At 39.3% G+C, this 20,778-nt stretch overlaps 1 protein-coding gene across 1 annotated transcript; it reads right to left on the reverse strand.

Moving 5' to 3' along the window:
- Nucleotides 1–1,966: 1,966 nt before the first annotated feature.
- Nucleotides 1,967–19,116, reverse strand: VSIG1 (V-set and immunoglobulin domain containing 1). The gene is made up of 6 exons (XM_018558657.1): nt 18,912–19,116; nt 17,706–17,869; nt 8,029–8,221; nt 6,816–6,965; nt 6,314–6,433; nt 1,967–2,097 (listed from the first exon to the last, which is right to left on the reverse strand). Exons 1-6 carry the CDS (start codon nt 18,958–18,960, stop codon nt 1,967–1,969), a joined length of 807 nt encoding a protein of 268 aa, XP_018414159.1. The 5' UTR covers nt 18,961–19,116.
- Between the last annotated feature and the right edge of the window lie 1,662 nt (nt 19,117–20,778).

A 20,778-nucleotide genomic window follows, 5' to 3' on the forward strand; every position in this document is an offset into this window, starting at 1 on the left:
ATGTATACACTGAGTGGCCAGATTATTATGACCACCTGACGTTTGTAGGCAAATTAGCTATAATTAGCTATAATTGCGCGCTGAAGTTGCTAGAGGGCCAGACCATTATAAATAGGGAAGCAGGTTGTTTACCACGACAGTAGAAGTGATTTTTTTTCTGAAGATATGGGTAAACAACGCGATTTAACAGCCTTTGAACGTGGGATGATTGTTGGCGCTAAAGCCATGGAGCGAGTATCAGCAAAACAGCAGAATTCGTTAAATGTTCAAGAGCAGCTGTTGCTAAAGTGTTTAAAGACTGGACTGTCAGCTGAAAATCTGGGTCTGAGCGTGCAAATTGTGGCCCTCAGCGACTAGTCAATGTTAGGGCAGAACGGAGAGTGGCAAGACTGGTACAAGACAACAGAAGGGCAACAGTGCAGTGTCAGATTCCTCGCATCACCTTTCAACATCTCGTGGAGTCACGAGGACAGAGCTCCGGTGATCGATCGAAAGTAACGGAGCCAGGACAGGACGGCAAGGAGCGGCTGCTCTCATAGTCAGGTACGCGATCCGTGACCGCGTGCCTGACTGAATTTCCACTCGCCGTCTCTTTATTTCCACTCGCCAAATGCGAGCGGGCGAGTGGAAATTTTGAGCCCTGGTATATGAGATATTTTACTATTTATTTATATTTAATACCCAGGGCTGTATTCACATTAAAGATGAACTGTGGGAAGAGTAAGTCTCCAGGCTGCATAGAGCCAGCGCAGGAAACTGAAGCTATACAGAGAGATGAACAGTCATGTAAACACTGATCGCTTAGGTCTTGGTCTCTTCAACCTGCCAAAAGCATTGACTGCCAGTCAACGCTCCCCACGGGGATTCACCCCTCCCCTCTCTTCCTGCAGCACTTACAGGAGGGACAGGCAGTGGAGAGGGTGGGCATGGCCAGCCCTGGCTCTCGAGAGGCAGAGCCAGCTATCACTTAGCAGCCGACTTTACTGCCTGGATCCTTCCTAGCTTTGCGCTGTTAATTTGCCTGGAATTAGCCTGCTATTTGCTTACTGTGGGTCACTGTTAGTATGTACTCCTGTCGCCAAAAATAGAAGTGAAGCCAAAAAAAAGGTTTGGCTTTACTTCTCTTTTGATGTCTGGGCCAGTGCCTAGTGCTGTAGGGTAAGGGGGGAAACACCAAGCCTCAAAATTTACAAACTGCAATATTTTCTTTTCCTGTTCTGGACTAGTGATGATCCCGGGCTTGGTGCAAACCCGGTTCCCCTCTCAAAAGTGTGACAACTTCTCGGGCCAATCAGTGGCAGCAGTTGCAGAGGGGGCATTCCCTGCCTCTTTGTTATGTATAGCTGAGTGGTGGAGAATGTGCCTTCTGCAACTGGCTGGACCAGGAGGAGAGGGTGGCAGTTTTGAGGGCTTCGGTAGACTGGGTTCGCACCAAGCCCAGGCTCATCACTATTTTGGACATCTTTGACATTTTTTGGCTAAACTTACTAAGAACTGCAGGGGGAGAGAGTTCTGGGGATGTTGAGAGGAATAGTTTTTACTCAAATAAATGCATGATACCAGGGGCAGGACTTGCACAAAAGGGCGTCGAAATTTAGGTGTGCCAAGGGCAGCATGATGTCTAAATACAACCCTGCCCCTATTGTAAATGAACAGACCTTATCTTTTATGTATTTATTTTTTAAATATTTTGAAATGAGCTGGGACTTATTCAGTGGTGCAAAGCACTGAGAATGTGAAAAGCACAACAGTCAATGACATTTCACTGTGCTGAAACAAGAGCCCTTTAGAGATTTCTGATTGTACATCTGATTTGCTCTTTGCAGTTTTTTTATTGAGTAAGTATGCTGTATCTTTCTTCATAAGAAAATACAAATCTTTATTTTCAAATGAGACAAGAGGAAGTTCTGAGCAGAAGCAGGATTTTTTACAAAGACAAATAAACTCACTGGGTTATTAAGATATCTTACTTCATTTCAGTGGTCGATTTTTTTGCTTTCTTCTTCTTCTTTGCTACAAGGAACCAGATAACAACAAAGATAATGGCTGCCAAGAGCATTGCTCCAATAACCCCTGCTATGATAATGCCAGCTTCTCCTGATAAAGGGAAAATATGATTCATTAAAGTCAAACAGCACACATACACTTTGGATCTTATTTGCTAAAGATATATCCAATTATAAATGGAAAAAAAGTTGTTGAAATAACTTGATACTGTTAGAAATGTAGCACATACCCCCACCCTACCTCATCCTTTTGAGTTATAGATTAGTGCAGAAAAGTAAACCAATATGAAGAGCATGCGCTGTAAACTGTCACTGAAATGCCATACTACCAGCAACCAACTGCCAAAACCATCTCAGTCTCAATATAAACCTCACAACCCCCTCCCTACCTTGGTCAATGTACTTTCTACAATATCTCTGCAAACATATTTCTAAAAGTATCTTCCACCATCCTGCAACCAGCATTTGTCTTAATGAAGCTTCCTTCATTGCCTGCCCCCCATCACAACCTACCTTATCCCTTGCAATATTGATCATTTTTGCCCTCCCTAAATACCTTACCTCAATCTCCATTCATCCAAATGCAAATTTGGCTTGTTCCCCAACCCAGAGACTGCAGAAAGCCACTGTTTTAATCAGACAGACTTAATCAGGTCGATTTACGGAAGGCAAATAGGTTGTTCACTGTGTAAAGGAATTTGCACCTTGAAGGGGAATTTTCCCTTCGATTGGTAAATGTGGTGTAATTTCACTCTGCAAAGAATATCCAATCATGTGTAAGGAAAAAAACAAAACAGTATTTTGCTTTCATGTTATTGGATGGTGGAAGTCAGCAGAGCTTCATCTCATTAACTAAGCTAAGGGGATACTTCCTAGGGAAAGCCTATTTGCCTTTAGTAAATCAACCCCTATAGCTCCCCTTAACAGTATCAACCACTAATGTTAAGTATGAGTACAAGCAGAAGTAAGTTTTACTATTCAATATACTCAAAAAGAGCAAAGGCAGTATGCTTAGTTACAATGGGTACCACATTTTCAACTTTGCTTTGTGCACTCTTATTAAATAAGCCGTGTTGCCCATATTAAAACAACTGTAATGGTTAATTGCTGAGAACTTCTCCTAGATTCTTTGTATTTGGGTAAGATGAATTGACTGGGGCAGGTTTAATAGCTTATGGTCTGCCAATAGCAACCAATGATTTGACCAGAGTTCAGAACAGGTGACCAATGCTTTGGTGAGTTTCACTTCTAGCAGCTACCTTTTATTTACTGGTATGGCCATGGTTCAATATTCAATAAGCCACAATTTAAATGTTGGATTAACTAATCTTAAAGGGCAAAATAGAAAATGTGAGAAAAATCCAAACAGACTTAATCAAAGATGGCAAACAGTGCAAAGCGGTAACTAGCAGTGTAATCAAGTTGGGGCCATCACAGTATAACTGGATTCAAGGAACTAGCCAAAGATCAGATCCATGAAGACAAGTGAACAGAGGTGGGAAACTAGTCAAAAGTATACTCTTACCCTTGACACCGGTTGTCGGGGATACAGTTTTTTTTGCAGGTATGGTGGATAAAAAATTTGAGACTTTTGGACTCTGGTAAGTATTGACTTTTGCATTTCTTGTCTCCTGATGGGCGGCTGACTCTGGATGCAATTCAAGACCTTGTGCCCCCCCTTGTTTCTTGGGCAGCTTACCAGCTAAGACACTTTTTGAGGGCAATCTTGAATACATACAGGCTTTCAAGACCAGTGACACCCTTTGAAGACCTTTGCCAGGACTCCTCCACTACTGTTGAGTACTCCTCAGGAGGGCTTTGTTCCTTCCTATATATGTAAGTGGGAGACTGAACCTGGTGTATCCTTGTCTCCCTCATAATGAAGGCTATATTGTTTGCTCACAAATCTTCAATTGTAAATGTATTTCACGAACAAGGCTTCAAGATATTATCTTGCTGGTCCTGCGTTGCTACACAGACTTTAAAGTTCAAGAACGTCACCAGCACTCCAATTCAAACGTGAAAAAAATCCATTAAATTACACAAACTTGTCATACAATGCAAGCGTTTTCATGGCATTCTGAGTCTGATGAAGGTGGCCCTGTGAGGCCCCGAAAGCGCTTGCATTGTATGACAAATTTGTGTCATTAAATTGATTTTTTCACATTTGAATTGGAGTGCTGGTGAGGTTCCTGAACTTTATGTTATTTCACTGTGCCATCCCTGGTCATTTCAAGCACCCACCTGGATCATACAGGTTTCCCTCACAACCCGGTAAGGAGTGCAGCAGGATACATCTATATGCTGCACAGACTTTTTCCCCCCAAACCAAAAAGGTTGGCTGTTCGGCAATTATTACTTCATCTTACCTTGGTAGATCTTGGCAGTGACCGATTTGCTATCTATTGCATGTTAACCAGATTAAGACATTACAGGACATCATTGACTGTCCAATTACTGAATGCGGCAAGAGTCTGTATTCCAGCAATGTGCAAACAGCCAAATGCTCCCCCTCTATCCTTATGGTTGCAGAAATCTGACACATGGAAGACCTTACGGCCTCCTTACGTAATAGGGAGGTTTAGGCACACATGGTTTCTGTGGATTGCCTTTTCTTTTTCTTTCACTTATGCTGCTTCCTTGCAGACTGGGACTCTTCAGCAGAGTGGTTTTTGGATCACCTTCCTGGGGTTCCCCTTGCCCATTGAGGAATTCCTTATGTGGAATCCCTCCCCTCCCTCCTTCTGCAGCTGGGTGGATTTTCTTCTTATAACTACTTCCTCTTCTTTATCCTGTTTCCTTCTACTTTCCATATTCTTTTTTCAGTTTCTCTATCCTCTGCCCTTTTTTTTCCTGATCCCCCTCTTCCCTTTTCCTTTTTCCCCCTACCCCTCTGTCTATAGTTGTGCCCCTGTTGGGTTGTTTTTGATCTTTTGTATTTTTTTTTTATATAAAAAGAGAGTCAGATGATACCAGTGCAAACCACTCCTGAACCATGGTACTCTTTATTGGTTGAATTTGTATTGTGTGACCTGGACCTGGGCAGTAGGTGCCACACCCCTAAGAGATGAGTAACAAAAGAAAAGAAAAGCTGGGGGTTTTTAGGCACCAAATGACAACTTCCAAGACAATAGATCATAAAAAAATATTTATTTGTATTAAATTATTAATAGAGTGGAATCATTTCATAAAAGCAGCCTGATCGGATAACTCCCTGAGAGCTCACTCCATTACTGCTCTATCCCTTGTAAATACATAAGTAACATGATTAACTTGAATCACAGTACATGATGGTAAAAACCATGATTCATTGAACACCTGGACCACACCCACCAGAGCAGACAAGGGGAGAGAGGTCGAGACCATAAGCCCCACTAAAGGCAGCGGTGGGTGAGAGGTATGTGGTATCAAAATAACCTTAAAAAATTATCTGTGTTTTAGATTATGATTATATATGTATATCCTTTTTTGAATCATGTAGATAACTTCCTCCTCTTGAAGAAGCGCCATCAAGCGCGAAACGTCGAGACAAATTGCGCTCCTCCACTGTCACCTATCCTCTATTGTTAAACCCTTGATCATGTTCAACATTTTTTTTCCTAATCATGTTGTGAAATGTTATGTCACTCTATCATGTTATTTCTGGTAGTCGTGTTCAATCAATCATGGTTTTTACCATCATGTACTGTGATTCAAGTTAATCATGTTACTTTTGCATTTACAAGGGATAGAACAGTAATGGAGTGAGCTCTCGGGAGTTATCCGATCAGGCTGCTTTTATGAAATATTCCGCTCTTTTAATAATTTAATACAAATAAATATTTTTTTATGATCTATTGTCTTGGAAGTTGTCATTTGGTGCCTAAAAAACCCCAGCTTTTCTTTTGTTACTCTTTATTGGTTGTTGATACTGTGCTGTTTTCCTTAATTTAATGCTTCACTGTACATGTTTGACTGTAATACCATTGTTACATGTCATTCTCATACTTGGCTGTACTGGATTTCCCTTTTGCTCATCTAACATAAAGAATAATAAAAAAAAAAAAGTATGCTCTCTATATTTAGTTCCTGCGTGTGCAGCTTTAAATGGTAGTTCAAAGTAGATATAGGCTATACAGGACCCTTGGTAACTCATGGCAGCCAGACAAAAATCATCTTTGATTTTTATGACTGCTCTCAACTGATAAAATGTGCAAAATGCTGTTTGTGTCACCTTCCTGGTGACTTCATTGAAGATAATTCTACAGTGTTAGTGAGTGAAGTATATATGCCAGTGCAAAATGAATGGCAGTGTAACAATACTCTACCCCCTGTGTGGAGATCCATTTCACAGGTTGCATTGCCCAGGTTGTTGCTTGCAGTGCATCGGTAGTATCCATCTTCAAATTTAGTCATATTGCCTATGACTAAGACTCCTCCACTCTGCTCTGTAAAAAAAATGAATATATAGCAAACAATGAAAAATATACAATGTGTGTGTGTGTATGTGTATACATATGTGTGTGTGTGTGTGTGTGTGTGTGTGTGTGTATATATATATATTGTAATGTAAATGGGTAGGCTGTATTAATCCAGATATAAAAAAAAACCTGGAGTATTGCAGTATGCAATGATACCTTTCTTATTGGACTAACATAATATTTAAAAGACAAGCTTTCGAGAGTTAACTTCTCTTCAGGTATATACTTTATAGAGAGAGAGACAAAATGAGATAGAGTGAGAGATAGAGAGAACTATTATTCACCCACATATACTGTATGTATTACAACCCACATATATTGTATGTAAAACAACCATTTTTTTACTCACCAACATTTACTGGCAATAGGACTCCACTCACTACTCTGTTCCAGGTATAGACTGGCGAGGGCATTCCTTGCCTAGAAACACATAATAGTGTTACACTGTGTCCTACCGCCATATCCCCCTCTATACCGCAGTGTGGGGTAGATGGGGCAACTGCAAGAAATCAGAGATGATAGCATGAATGAAGCATACAATACATTAAAAGAAATATAAAGAGGACTTACTTGAAAAGGGAAAGTGTGTAACGAGCAAGAAGCTAACTATGTAATGAAAATACATCCATGTTAAATGTTACTTAACAGATGATTTGTGTTTCTGTATAGTGTCTTGTAATTCACTGCCCTGCCAATTGGTATAGACAGGAAGATGCTGAATAACTATTAAGATGAAATCCACTATTTTCTGGGTTAGCTTACAGCTGCCTATATCAATAGCCTGACAATGAATAATCAATGATGACACTAATTCATTGCCCAATGAACAGGCTTGAGGTGGGAATGCGACACAGAAAGCTACAAAACTGAGCGAGGAAATAATGGTGTCATTTTCCTGGGCTATTGTACATACCTGCACCCAAGCCATCCTTTGCTTTATATGCTCCAAGATGGAGGCTCTCATAGATTAGAGTTAGGACCACACTATACAGAGAAGCCTCGATGAGGCAGTGTGGCTTACACATTTTTGCAACAAAAACCTCTGTTTTTAATGCAAGTTGTGAGTAATGTTTGTGTTTGTACTATAGTGTACTCTAATATACTGTATAGTTCAATTGTATGGTGTTTGTCTGGAGTTCTGCTTTAAAAGTCTGTCCGGCCAGATCGCCCCAGGTTGCTAAGAGTCGTGCAGGGAGATGTGTAAGGGCCATACACAACTCCCGGCCATGGTCTTAGCAACCTGGGGCACTCTGGCCGGCGTCCCGCCCAGCTCCTGGCAAGCAGTGATGTCACTGCTTGCCAGGAGCTGGGCGGGACACCAGCCAGAGCGTCCCGGGTTGCTAAGAGCTGGACGGGGAGATGCAGAATATGCAGAAGGCGTTGTCACTCACTTGTCTGTCAGCGCTGTGTCCTCTACTTACCTCACACTGCTTTGATCGCATGCACCACCAGTACCCACCCTCACCTTAGGTTAAGGACACCCATGCCTGTATATCTAACTGTTTCATCTGTGCAAACAAACACACACAAGGCCAAGAACTGGTAAAGCATTTTCTAAGTACCCTGTACAATCACTTGAATATGCCCCATTCCAATTGGGTCTGGAAGGTTGGACACCTCGCAAGTGTAGAATCCAGTATCTTGTGGCTGCAGGTTTGAAATAGTTATTGAAGCATTTCCAGTGTTATTGTAACCTGTCACTCTGTTCTTAAATCTTCCCACAGGGAAGGGTTGTCCATTCTGGAAATAATACACCTAGAACACAAAATTGTCAGGTCATTTCTAACACCACTGTGGAATATGAAATAAACAAGACATAGGTCATATAATACATATTTCCATATCTGTTTTTATCATACACTGTACAAAAGCAGAATATAATGGATTTACTGAACATTTGCACTTGCCCACCCTCAAAAAAATATGATGTTTATAACACACAATGAGGGGAATTTATCAAAACTGGAGTAGACACAATCTGGAGCAGCTGTGCAAGCAACCAATCAGCTTCTCTCTTTCATTTTCAAAGCTTGACTAAACAAACTAAAGTGAGAAGCTGATTGGTTACTATGGGCAACTGCTCTAAATTCTGTCTGCTTCAGGTTTGATAAATTCCCTGTTCGGATTGACTGTGATTGGGTTACATTCAATGCTGTTTACCCAGCACCGGGGTTTCCAGTCTAATTGGAAATCCAGGTCTCATTGCTGTACTTTTTATATTGTACGATCAATATTATTTTCCCTAAATATGTTCAAGGGATGACTTGACATATTCACTATTGACTCCTACAACACCTTGTACTCTGTGAAAAGAATACTAGACATGACCGACTGTCCTTCACTGTATGCAGGGTACTAAAGCAAGCTGGGACTATAAGTTTTAGCATCAGAAGCACTTAAGGCGGTGTCAGGATGAATGAAAGAAAGTCTTTACTTAATGCAATAGCATATACACATAGTACACATACTGTATCATTAGGTGTAATTAATGTGCAAAAATTGTTTTATTTTTAGAGTTAAAGTGACATTAAGTCTACCCCACCCCCCCCCCATGCTGGTGTCAGGACTTAAACTTAAATGATGCCTCTTGATCCGATCATCTTCTTCTTTCCAGTAGTTTTCAGGAGTCCGATCCAGCTCTGACTGCTGTGTCTTCTGTGTCCAACAGAGTCTGTGCGGGTGAACGCTGCCGGGCTGCCTGCATAGACTTACCCTGTGTCTCTCCTCTTCTCCTGGCCGAAGATCCCTACTGTGCATGCACTTGCCCCATGATCCTTTGCGGCCTCCTGAAAAATCTTCATACCTTCGGATGGGAGCGCGCGGCGGAGACACAGGTAAGTTTTAACATTTTTCGTAACTTTAAAAAAAAATGTTTTTTCATATATCTCCTGCTTGCTAGCAGTAGATATGTGCAAAAAAACCCTGAGGGTTTAATTATACTTTAGGATTTAAAGTTTATGATAGGGAATTTTTTTTTTTTTACATATAGTAGGGAGGTTAAACTCTTTTTTGTACTCTATTCAAAACTTCAATACATATACTTTCATGCAAGTTGCCACTGAAGGGGGAGGGGGGTTAAAGTGTTGTATGTCAGATTCACTCTGGATTCAGCAAACATTCACTAATATTCATAATGATGGAATTATGAAAAGCACAAATGGGAGAGTTAGATAATCTCACAATGTCCAATTGGATTGTTTTGCATACACTAGACATGTATACTACTATACTATATGTAAACTAAGAGCATTATTTTACCTTAGCTCAGGGTTAAGCACTTTCATTTTTCCCCACAGCATATCTGAAAGCTGATTTTATTTGATAAAGGTCTGCATTTGGTTAAGCCAAAAAGTTTATTTAAACCTAGTTAAACAACCTGTTTTAATCAGCTAAATACATTCCAGATGAATTAAAAGAAAATGTGTACAAAGTCTTATACTGTAGTATGTTACAGTCAAAGCTTTGGAACACAAAATGGCATCCCTTTCCAACATGGCAAATGAATGACTAGCTAGTAATCTCATCCACAGCAGTTGAAAGCCAAGTTCCAAAAAAGTATCTTTACCATTCTTTCCACCATGAAGGACATATCCTTCTCAGTGAAGTGACCATTGAGCTAGCTCAGATCACCCAACTACCCCTCACAGCAGCTACTTGGTAGTCTTCCATCCTTCTAATCTCCAATTTAACCCCAAAGCAGGTGCTCTGGCAGGAGGGAGCACGATGAGCTGAGCTGCCTGAGATAATTACTTGAATGACTTTACTGCTTCTGCTACAAAAATTGGAGAATGGCAGCAGTTACAGAGGTCAGCAGGGGAGTACTCAAAAGTTAATTTACCACTTGCTAACAATATGTAAGGGCTGGAATGTATATGGTACAGTCAGAGCTTCAATTTATATGTGGTGCCCACAGCGCACATTAACTGGAAAATACTGTATATCTACATATCCTATTGTGAAAATACAGTATAGTACAATATATATGTCAAAGTATAGGATAGTATAGTAGCTAGAGTGGCTGTTTACAAATATAAAGTAGGAATTTTAGTTAGTATTCTCCTTCTCCTCGAATGGTAACTTATACTGTGATACAAATCATGCCTAAATATATGAGTGAGGCTATAAGAAGGGCTTGAATATACAAACAGTACAAGTGTGCCAATGCTACAACTCATACCAGATCATTTTGGAAAAAGGTGCAGCTTATTTAATAAAGAAGTGTAAGGAACAATGATTTTGTTAAAAGCAAAATAGCCCATGGCAACCAATTTGATTTCCACTTACATTATTCAAATCGAATCAGTAAAAGGTTAACTGACCTGATGTATTGGTTACTTCTGTTTTTAAAGCTGAATTCAATATGCCCCTTGAAGTTCATTGAAGCCTTCTAGTAGCATGGTATTCTGTGTGTAAAGTGCTAGTGCTAAAAGTGAGACCATAGTATATGTAACCACAGGGTGGCAGTAAGTCCGGGCAGATGTGCTTCTCACATGAATCAGTGCAAATAGAAGATGTCAAACAGAACATACAGTATCTAGGTATATACAGTATGTGTCCTTAGGGCACCTACAAATCTGCACAGTACAGGTACAAAAAGAATGTGCAGTCTGAGTGTGCAGACGTTGTCCTAAACACTGCATGTCCTAAAGCTGTCATAACACTCCATGTTAAGTGCCTCCAAAGCTTGCTATCAAAATGCACCACCTACAACCATTACATTTGGATCTGACATTAACCAATGATCAAATTGCTCCAGTTCCCATACAATTATAATGCGGTTCACCACTAAGCTGAAGATATATACAACATCTTGCTATTTCAGTCAACATAGGGCTCACAATGAGAGATTAATATGATCATGGAGTGCACAGAGAGATAAATACATTAAGTGATGTGGGAATGTTTGGAGGAAGTGCTTTTTTATGTACGATGATTTTGATAATTTGGGCAAAGCTTGTGATGACACCAAAACGTTTCTTTAAGAATGACATAAAGCATATTCTTCAGCTTTGTTGTTGAGAAGGATTTTTTTGTCTCTTCTATCAATAATGGAACATTCTGAAGGGCTTAAAAGTACCTCTGCTTCACATTCATGACTATTCACAGACTGTCAAGTGATGTTGTGTAAAGAAACTTGTGTAAAGTGAACACTGCCAACAATCTTACAAAAATTATTGTGGTAACTTTACTTATCCTTTCTTCTTAGCAAGGCTATGTAAGCCCATAGGAAAGTCAAAATATAACTGAACTAAGAACCCATTCAAGCCTACAACACTTATGGATGACCAATGAGCATTGGTGTTATTGAGAGTGGTAAAAACCCAACTACTTAGAAAAGAGAAAACAAACATGCACATTTTAACTTGAGTAGGTTGTTATATTATGAGTAGGTTGTTATTATATCACATTTACACTGGAAGTTTTCATTCTTGGAGAGATTAAAAAAAGCAACCTTTTGGATTTCTAGGAAGCATAATACATAAATCAGACAGACCGCCAATGACAGTAAAATGAAGGTATGAGCACTAGTTTATGAATTGAACTCTAGGTGCAAGCACCTAGAGGTGGCTACCATTGGCACTATCAGTTATTGTTAAATGTTAGTTTGATGTTCTTCTTGAGTGTACCAGGTTTAGGAGCTCATCTAAGAAGTTGTCACTTGGTACTACCCTTCCTACCTGGATTAAAAAAAATAATGATAGGCTGCCCCTCTGACCACTTAAATGGAGAGGAGGTAGCAGGGGGACATATGCCCACATTCCAGCTACAGTACATATTTGCATACCAGGTCACCCTGGTTTTAGGGTCTCCTGGGGTGACCTAGAAGAGCACTGATGCTACATGCAGGCACTTGAGCACCTGCAATGCCTGCTACTGCTTGTTGAAGTTTACTAATTAGAAATCTGCATGTTATTACAGGTACACCGTAAGAACAGTATTTAGTTTTGTTGGCAACATGCATTGTAGAAAACATTCCTTCTGAAAGTGCAAAACACAACAATGGCAAGACTAGTGAACATCACTACAAGCTTTGCCGTTAGTAATCAATGCTTACCTGGGATCTCCAGCTACACTTTCCCCGTGCATCTCTGAAAATGGACATCTTTACACACTGATTCAATGCACCTTCCTTCAAGCTGGCGCACGGGGAATGCTGTTGTGGAGCAGAAAGTATCTAAGAACTTAACTAATCCCACTTCATGCTTACTAAAAGGAAGCTTCAAGCTAATCAGAGAGTAGGGATTGGAGGATCAGGGAAGGTATGTAGTGTGCAAACTGCCGGCAACTATGTTTCCACTTTCCAAATCATCTGATCTGCAATTGAACGTCTTATGCTGAGCATGTCTGGGAGTGTGGTCTGTGCCTCACTGTACATAAGTAATGCATGTGTGTAGGTGTCTATATTCTTTTCTACATGTGAAGTGCATGGAACAGTTTACATCATTCCATGGACCAACGCAGCATACAGTCTAAGGTTCCCACCAACATACTGTATAAACACATAAGACAAAACAAACTCCATGCACATTACTTCAAAGGTTTTAATGGGCTCTTCTCCTAGCACCTATTGGGGATAGTGGTTGGGAATCAGGATTCAGGTCATTGAAGTTAATCCATTCATTTTAAAGAGATGGTTAGAACTGATGCTATAAAGATGAGTGTAATATTACTGTTACAGTTGTTTGTTCCTGCTCCTTCAATCCATGCTTGCTAGATTAGCTTGGAGTGGCCTTTTTAAAACTATAAGTCATGTGGACAAGTGAATGAACTTGCTGGTTGCTAGTATAAAAAATGCTACATATTTAAAATCCCCATGATGGGTGCATCACACATCTTTTAGTGATTACACTAACATATTTGAAAGCAAATAAATGCTCCAAAGCCTGCCATTTCTGTCAAATATTTCAATGCTCATTCCTTGTCATGTATATATTAAGAGTACACGCCTCCAGACAAGTGCATTGAGATTCTTGCAACCCAAAAGTGACTAGACGTAAAATAAAACCCCTATAAAATCATACCGGCCAGAATAAAAGAGAAATTTAATTAGCGAGTGAAGCTTAAAGTGTATTTTTTTCACTATTTTCACTTTTACATACAAACTGGCATAAAACCTAGTTTATATTTGTTACATGCTCCCATTCACATAGCTTAGCAAAAAATAAAAATGCCTTTTACTTGCTCTTTTCTGAAAATGTAATGTTATGTAATGTTAAGGAAGGGATTGTGGAGTTATGTTTACCAAAATTAACCCTTTATGTACTGCACTGACAGATCTCATTATCAGTTGTTATCTAGAAATGTAACACTGTCTGTCCTAACTAAGGGTTAAAGAACTCAGGGCTTGTGTTCTGTGTTATATGTTAATAAGAGGAGACATAGTCTGACTCTGTCCCCACTTTGTCCCCATCCACTTTCACTTTAAAATTGCAACTTGCAGTCTGCCCAAAGGCCTGGTCCAAGGAAACAACTAGAAAGGTAAGAAATATTTTCTTAAACATGATTATTATGTATGCTGTGTGAATGGGAACACATAACAAGCATATAGTGGAGGTTCTCAAATTTGACTACAAAAGAGAAAATACACTTTATTTTCAAAAGTCAATTTCCAACCCAAACTTTTTTCTTTAGATAGAGTGTACAAGGGTTAGAACCTCTTTAGATGTTCTAATGCAGTTTGTAATCCATTTTCTATTTAAGTGAACAAGGTTTAGAACGTCTTGCAGGATTATATTGCTGTCCGTGTCCTCAGTAGATTTACCCTCACTTCCTGTCTGATAGAACATGAGAGGGAAAACCTCTAAAGCTTTAAAAAGCAGAGAAAGCTCCTAATCATTTCCACTCTAGCCAAAAGAAAAACAAAACTTGGCTGATGTTGGGCTTAAGCATTTAAATAATTTTTGGGATGTATGATGTTGTGTGTATATCTATATATACTGTATCCGTAGAGATATATATAGATATACAGATTAAGCATAGTTCAGCATGAAAGGACACCCGGACCAGGTGTGAGACTAATTGCCATGAGGTTTTTACCCACAAAAGGTAATCAGTCTGTCTGGTCAGTGCTCCACCCATTTCTGGATACAGTGTTGCAGGGAGCAGTGTGCGTATACAGACAGGGCCGGCCTTAGGGGTGTGAGAGCAGTGCGGCCGCACAGGACGCCATGGCAACAAGGGCGCCGTGCGGCCGACACAGCTCGTCCTGGGGGCGGCTTCTCTCAGCAGACACCAGGAGAGTCTCTGTTCTGGCCTGATTGACCAGGCCAATGCCTGAAAGAAACTGAAAGAAAACACCTGCTGCAGGAGCAGCATGTGCGGATGCAAGGTGTTGGTGTCCAGGCCTGTCCAGACTTAAGCACAGGTGCGTTTATAAATGTTTTTGCATTGCCAGACATTCCAACACTATGAGATAGCTGCTCCTGACGCACGGGAGAGACACATTTTATCCCGGAAAGGTTTGCTCTGCTCTATCTAGCAGAGTAAACCTTTCCAGGATCCCTTGCTATCTGCTGGGTTAGGTTTTCTTTTCATATTCTGATGGCGGCTGGCAGGAGAATGAATAGCTAGGCTGCTATTGGCCATTTCAAATTGCAATAGCCAATTGCAGGCAGGCTATTGCACCCGCCCACTGCTACTGTCAATCAGCAGAGGTGAACCTGAAGTTGCAATTTGAAATGTCCAATAGCAGTCCAGCTATTCATTCCTCTGCTATCTGGTTTTTTTTTCTGACTGCGGCCGCTGTCAGAATAAAAAAAACAACACAGCCAATAGCAGGGGAAGCATTAGCTCCTCTGCTATCTGCCATCATTACAGGAAGGTGACCTCTCCCCCATTCCCCCCCCTTTCTTCTCGCCCTTCCCCCCGCGGATAGGTTTAGGGGGAATGGGGTAGAGGGCATCTCCCTGAAATGAGTTTTTCAGGTTGGGATGTCTACATTGCTACTGTATGTGATATTTGGTATGTGTTCTCCTGCCTGAGGAAGGGCTGAATCGTGGCCTGGCACTATTGCATACTAGATAAATAATACTGTGAGTTTTTGTTTTGAATAAATGACATTTGAGTTCTGCGACCATATGCCTTCAGCAACAACAAATATAAACTAAATGCAAAAACCTAAATGCCACATTGCACTAGAATTCACAGCATACTTTTTAGGCTTAGACGTCTTTTATATGATTGCTAGGAGAATGACAAAAATCGCAGCTTGTCACAAGAAGAACTCAAACATTGGCTGAATAACCAGCAAGTCCAAAGTTTAAACCACTGGGCCCCACCCAGCCCCAAACACCAGCCATACAGAATATCAAATAGTACCAGCGTCTGAACATTCACTGTAAAATAGACTTTTCAGTATCATGAGATTTAACCCATTAAGAAATGGTAATCCCATATACTAAAAGTCTATTTTGTGTATAAATGCATGTTTAAATTCTGTTTAAATAATATTTTCCAATGCATTACCTTGAATAACATATTGTAAGACAGTACATTTGACATTTATCAATTGAATGCTGTTTAATTAATTAATTTGCAAAGTAAATCTAAAGCCACATTTTTTTATTGTCTTTTTTTTGCCATGTGTTTTTCCATAGAAGGATTTTCCTTCACTTTCTGCTCTGTAGAAACAGCAAAAGGTAAGATGGAATCTTTCTAAAGTGAGACAGATACCATAAACAAGTGTCCTTATTGGAAGATTTAACCTTGTTGACTGTGTATGGGAAAGAGTGAATCTCCCTAGTGGAAACACAAACATCAATAAAAACATGACAGGAGTTCTACTCCTCACTTTGATCTAAATGTCACATTTAATTTACTAATTTGTACTGAGATTGTAGTCTATCGTGGGAGTGAGCTTGGAGAGTTGGCTACTTTACAACACACACAGGGACCATGGGGAGAAAAAGTAGCCACCCTTCAAAAGGAAGGACAGTGTCAGCACAAATTCAGAGATTATTTGAGGATCTACAGCCGAAGGATGTATAAATAAACTACATTTTTTTAAATAGGGTACTTGAGTGCATTTTTAAGATCTAACTATTTCGTTTAGTGTCACTTTCAAACCCATGTAGATATACACTTACACTAGGTGTAAAAAATCTAATCTAGTAAATAGCAATAAGGAAAAATAAACCAGCAATAAATAGAGAATATTTTCCAAAAAGATTAAATATATGGCTATCCAGTAAGACTAATGGTCAAAAGGCCTGTGATTAAGGGTTTGTTTTTGGTGAAAAAAACAATCAAATTTTTTGTTGAATTTTTCATTTAAAAAAACAGAATAAAATACGATTCTAAACTTTAATTTTTTTTTCCTGTGACACAAATCGGTGTCACACTTTGTAAATACGTTTTAAATAGAAAAAAACCTATATATACAGTGTATCAACATTGCTATCCAAATGAAAGAAACATTTTATATTTAGAGCAAATTCTTTCTTGAACACAAATTCCAAGCAGGAGTGTAAAAAAGTCTAAAATGTGGCATAAAAAAAATTTACCTTACACAGCCTGTTTTCAGATCTTTGTATTCATGATATTGTTTAATCTGGATAATTATCAATCTTTCAAAATTGAGATCACCAAGATTTAGTCTTAACGAAAAATTTAGAAATTTACAGGAACCTGCATCCATTTTAAAATGAAAGGGATTTACCAAAGTCATCAAGAAATTTGAAAACAACTTCACTGTTGGTGATGTTCCCGGCAGCATTGGGCTATGAAGCCTCTGTATTTCTCTACTAATCAGCAATTTGAGAGGGGTTCTTTAAGGTCATAGATGCATCATAGCGATGAGTGGCATTCAGAATTGATTGCTAAAAACATGAACCCCTTTGAAAATGCGGTTAAAGGCCAACTCCACTCAAGTAGTGGCCTGATGGTTCAGCTTTGAATGAATGCTGGCAAACCAAATAACATATTAACTTTTTAGGTATATCAAGTCCCATCACAAGAATTCGAAATTAGAGTGATGGTGTTACATTGTTTTGCTGGATTCCCTGTAATAACAGGGAATATAGATACAAGAATGTACAATGCTTTTAAATATTTTGTGAGGAGGGGTTTGAACACACGCTACGTCAATAGCTCAGTAGTACGACTCAGCAGCAGCAAACAAAGTTGAAACATTTTAAATAGAGTTGTCATTTTAAAATGGCGACAAACTGTATGTGTGCTAACATAAAGCTGTGCAGGAAAAATATTTTTAGACATGCAATGCTGATTCTTTTATACTCACGGGAATTGGCAGTTGTGAATGAGCTTCGATGAGATTCCATTGTATTAGCAAATTGTTTGTGCTAGATGAAGCAAGGGTATATGTACAGTATAGAGTGGCACTGTTTCCTCCAGTCACATTGATTGTAGGGTTTGGTATTGTCACTGTTACACAGTTGGCCAAGCCTAAGGATATAGATGACATGTGTTAGGTATATCCAAGCCAATGTAATTGCTTTAACTCTCTTATATATCCTGAAACACAGGCCATCAGTTGTTGCTAATGTATTTGTCTCAAACAAAATGTCATTTATATACCACTCTCTTGATTGTTATAAAATACTCAAAACTGAGTTTGAAAAAAATAAAAGATTTTGCTACCATTTGAGAAGTAAAATTTGTTTTATTAATCCTAAATCAGTCACAGATGTTTTTTCAAAGTCTGTATTATTAGAAAATTTCACATTTCACATCTTATAAAACAGGATTGAAAATCATAAATGAATTCTGTTATATACAAAGACATGTTATTTTCAGTTTTTTCATACATCCTGAGTTATGGTAGCTTGTGAGTGGTCAACACCATATGTAGCACTGACGTTGTCCTAGGAATGGAGTGGCCACGGTGTAAATTCAGAGCTTATTGCCACAAATTATACAGTAAAAGGCTTACAAATGGTTACCCAGTACCTCATATCCTTTAATTAAGAGTCCTAATATTTCCTGGAAGAACCTTAGAAGCCAAACCCTAGATCCCACTACCTGACAAAGTATATGTCATTTAATAATTTTCTTTATTCATATTGTTGAATGGTCTCTTCTTGGTTGTTATTGTTTTTTTAAGTTGTAACTTTACTTTCATGCCCCTATCAATGTTTAGAACACCTCTCTGCCCCTTAGATGGTCTACTCTCTTAGTTCAACCCGCATCTGCTACTGATTGCTTTGTAGATCTAAAAGCAAAGCAGTATTAAATATGGAAGATTACTGTAGGTAACTTCAGGATGCTGCAGTTAAATAATTGTTCTGACCAGGACAACCTTTTTTTGCAATTAATATATATTCCTTGGTATTACTGTATATATACAACCCAGGTTTTCAAAGCTAGTAACACACATGTACATACATTGGCCGTGAAAGCATTTTCCTTACCAGGCAGAACAGTTCCTAAAAAACAATCTTCAGCTAAAGTCTACAGGTACCTCCATCATAGCTGTAGTTTTTATTACCTGTAAGGCTCAATAGCAGGGCCAATATCCTGAGACAGAATGAATGCATGGCGTCAACAGATCAGGACCGTGAAGTACCAGGTGCTTTCGTGGTTTAGCTTAAATCGTTTGTGACTTCTACTCGCAGTTTCCACTTATCGCTGAGCATCAGCAAGTCAACAAGGGCTTTTTCTAACTCACAGACTTTATCAAGCACACTCCCCAGACATCTCCCAATATGGCTCTGTGGGTACTTGTGTTTTCAGTTGAACTATATATCTGGGTGTGTGCACCTGATACGTTTGTAATTTGTGTTAACCCCTGTCCCTGTTCTGGGAGGGAATTGCACACTCATTGAACTATGTATTACTAGTTTCATAATGATAGTGTGAATTAGTATACAAGGATGGGGCATCATTGTTTACCATCATGGCTGGATGTGATGGTGTACAAACAAAGCATCAGTTTATAGAGTGATTCAAAATTTGAAAGTCACTTGAAGGGTCAGTTCAACCAAAAGCAACATTTTCAGTACAGATGGCTTCTCATATATCTTAGACTCCAACAGTGAGATCTCCCTACCAGACTCTGCTGCTATCTACCTTTCAGCTTTAATTGTTCATATCTACCTTTGTATGTTCTAAACATGCTGTTGCATTCTTTATAATATCAAATAAACATTCCTACAGTCGGACCCGCTTGTAATGTTCACAGCAGGTGCGTGGACAAAAAAGATCAAGTGCAGAGATCATACCAATAGGTGTACTTTAAAGTGCTAAACAGAATAACCCCACTTCAATAGTCTTATTTAGTGCTAAGGACATCTTTCACTTGTTTTATCAATCATATCAATGGCATATGAGCAGTGCCCACTGCTCTCTTGCTGCAACTAATGACAGCGCAAGTGTGAATGAATAAAGAGAATGTTTGTTTTCCCACAATCTTGTTCAATTACATATGGCAAGCAATAGCTTTTGCACCTCTCCTGTCACCTAAGGAAGATACTCAGAGAACATGTGTACACAAGAAATTCATACAGGTTTGAGGGCCTGTTTAAAAAACAAACACACACACCATATATACAGTATGTATATTATACAATGACATAGTAGGATAGATATATACATTTACAAAGAGTTAAAGCTCTGCATATCTCTTACAAACCCATTAGTTTTGGTAAAACAAATATGTCAGGGCAAAGATGGCCACACAGGGGTAAATATGTAATTCCTGACCACACAAAACATTCAGAAATTCTTGTTTCGAAATATTTCATACAACTAGATGTACATGGCTTCCCCCACTATCCAACATGAGAAATAAACCTCTGTTTTTGTTGGATAGATGTTGGAAGTGATGTTTTTTTAAATTAATCTATTAATTTACCCTTACTATCTTGATCAGTAGAATTTTGGACAGTGTATCCTCTCTTACCCAAAGAATGCCTTCTAACACTGCTGGTATATTTTTCCTGCATACTAAATTGATGATTTTTGATACGTTCTTTGAATTAAATTAAATTTGTCAGATGTTTATGTTCACTCTGGATGCATTTTTACATATGAATTAGATCCTCTAAAGCAGTGGTTCTCAACCTTTCTAGGTCCAGGACCCCTTGGTAACATTTGCGAAGTTGTGGTAACCGCCAACGGTAAAATTTAGGGATGACGCAGCTGCTGCAGCGACTTCTGGCGGCATGGCGGGAAAACTGACACTGCTGCGCTAGGAAAAGGCTGAGGAGGACTCTCACTTAGCACAGCAGAAATCACACAGCGACCCACAGGTTGAGAACCACTGCTTAAAGGAGACAACAAATCCTCTATTCCCATGGCAGTGTCAACCGGGTGTCACAGTGAAACGCCCACATTAATAATGTGCCGTTTAAGCA

Source organism: Nanorana parkeri, unplaced genomic scaffold, assembly GCF_000935625.1.
Source record: "Nanorana parkeri isolate BGI_ZX_2015 unplaced genomic scaffold, ASM93562v1 scaffold352, whole genome shotgun sequence".
NCBI classification, from domain to species: domain Eukaryota; kingdom Metazoa; phylum Chordata; class Amphibia; order Anura; family Dicroglossidae; genus Nanorana; species Nanorana parkeri.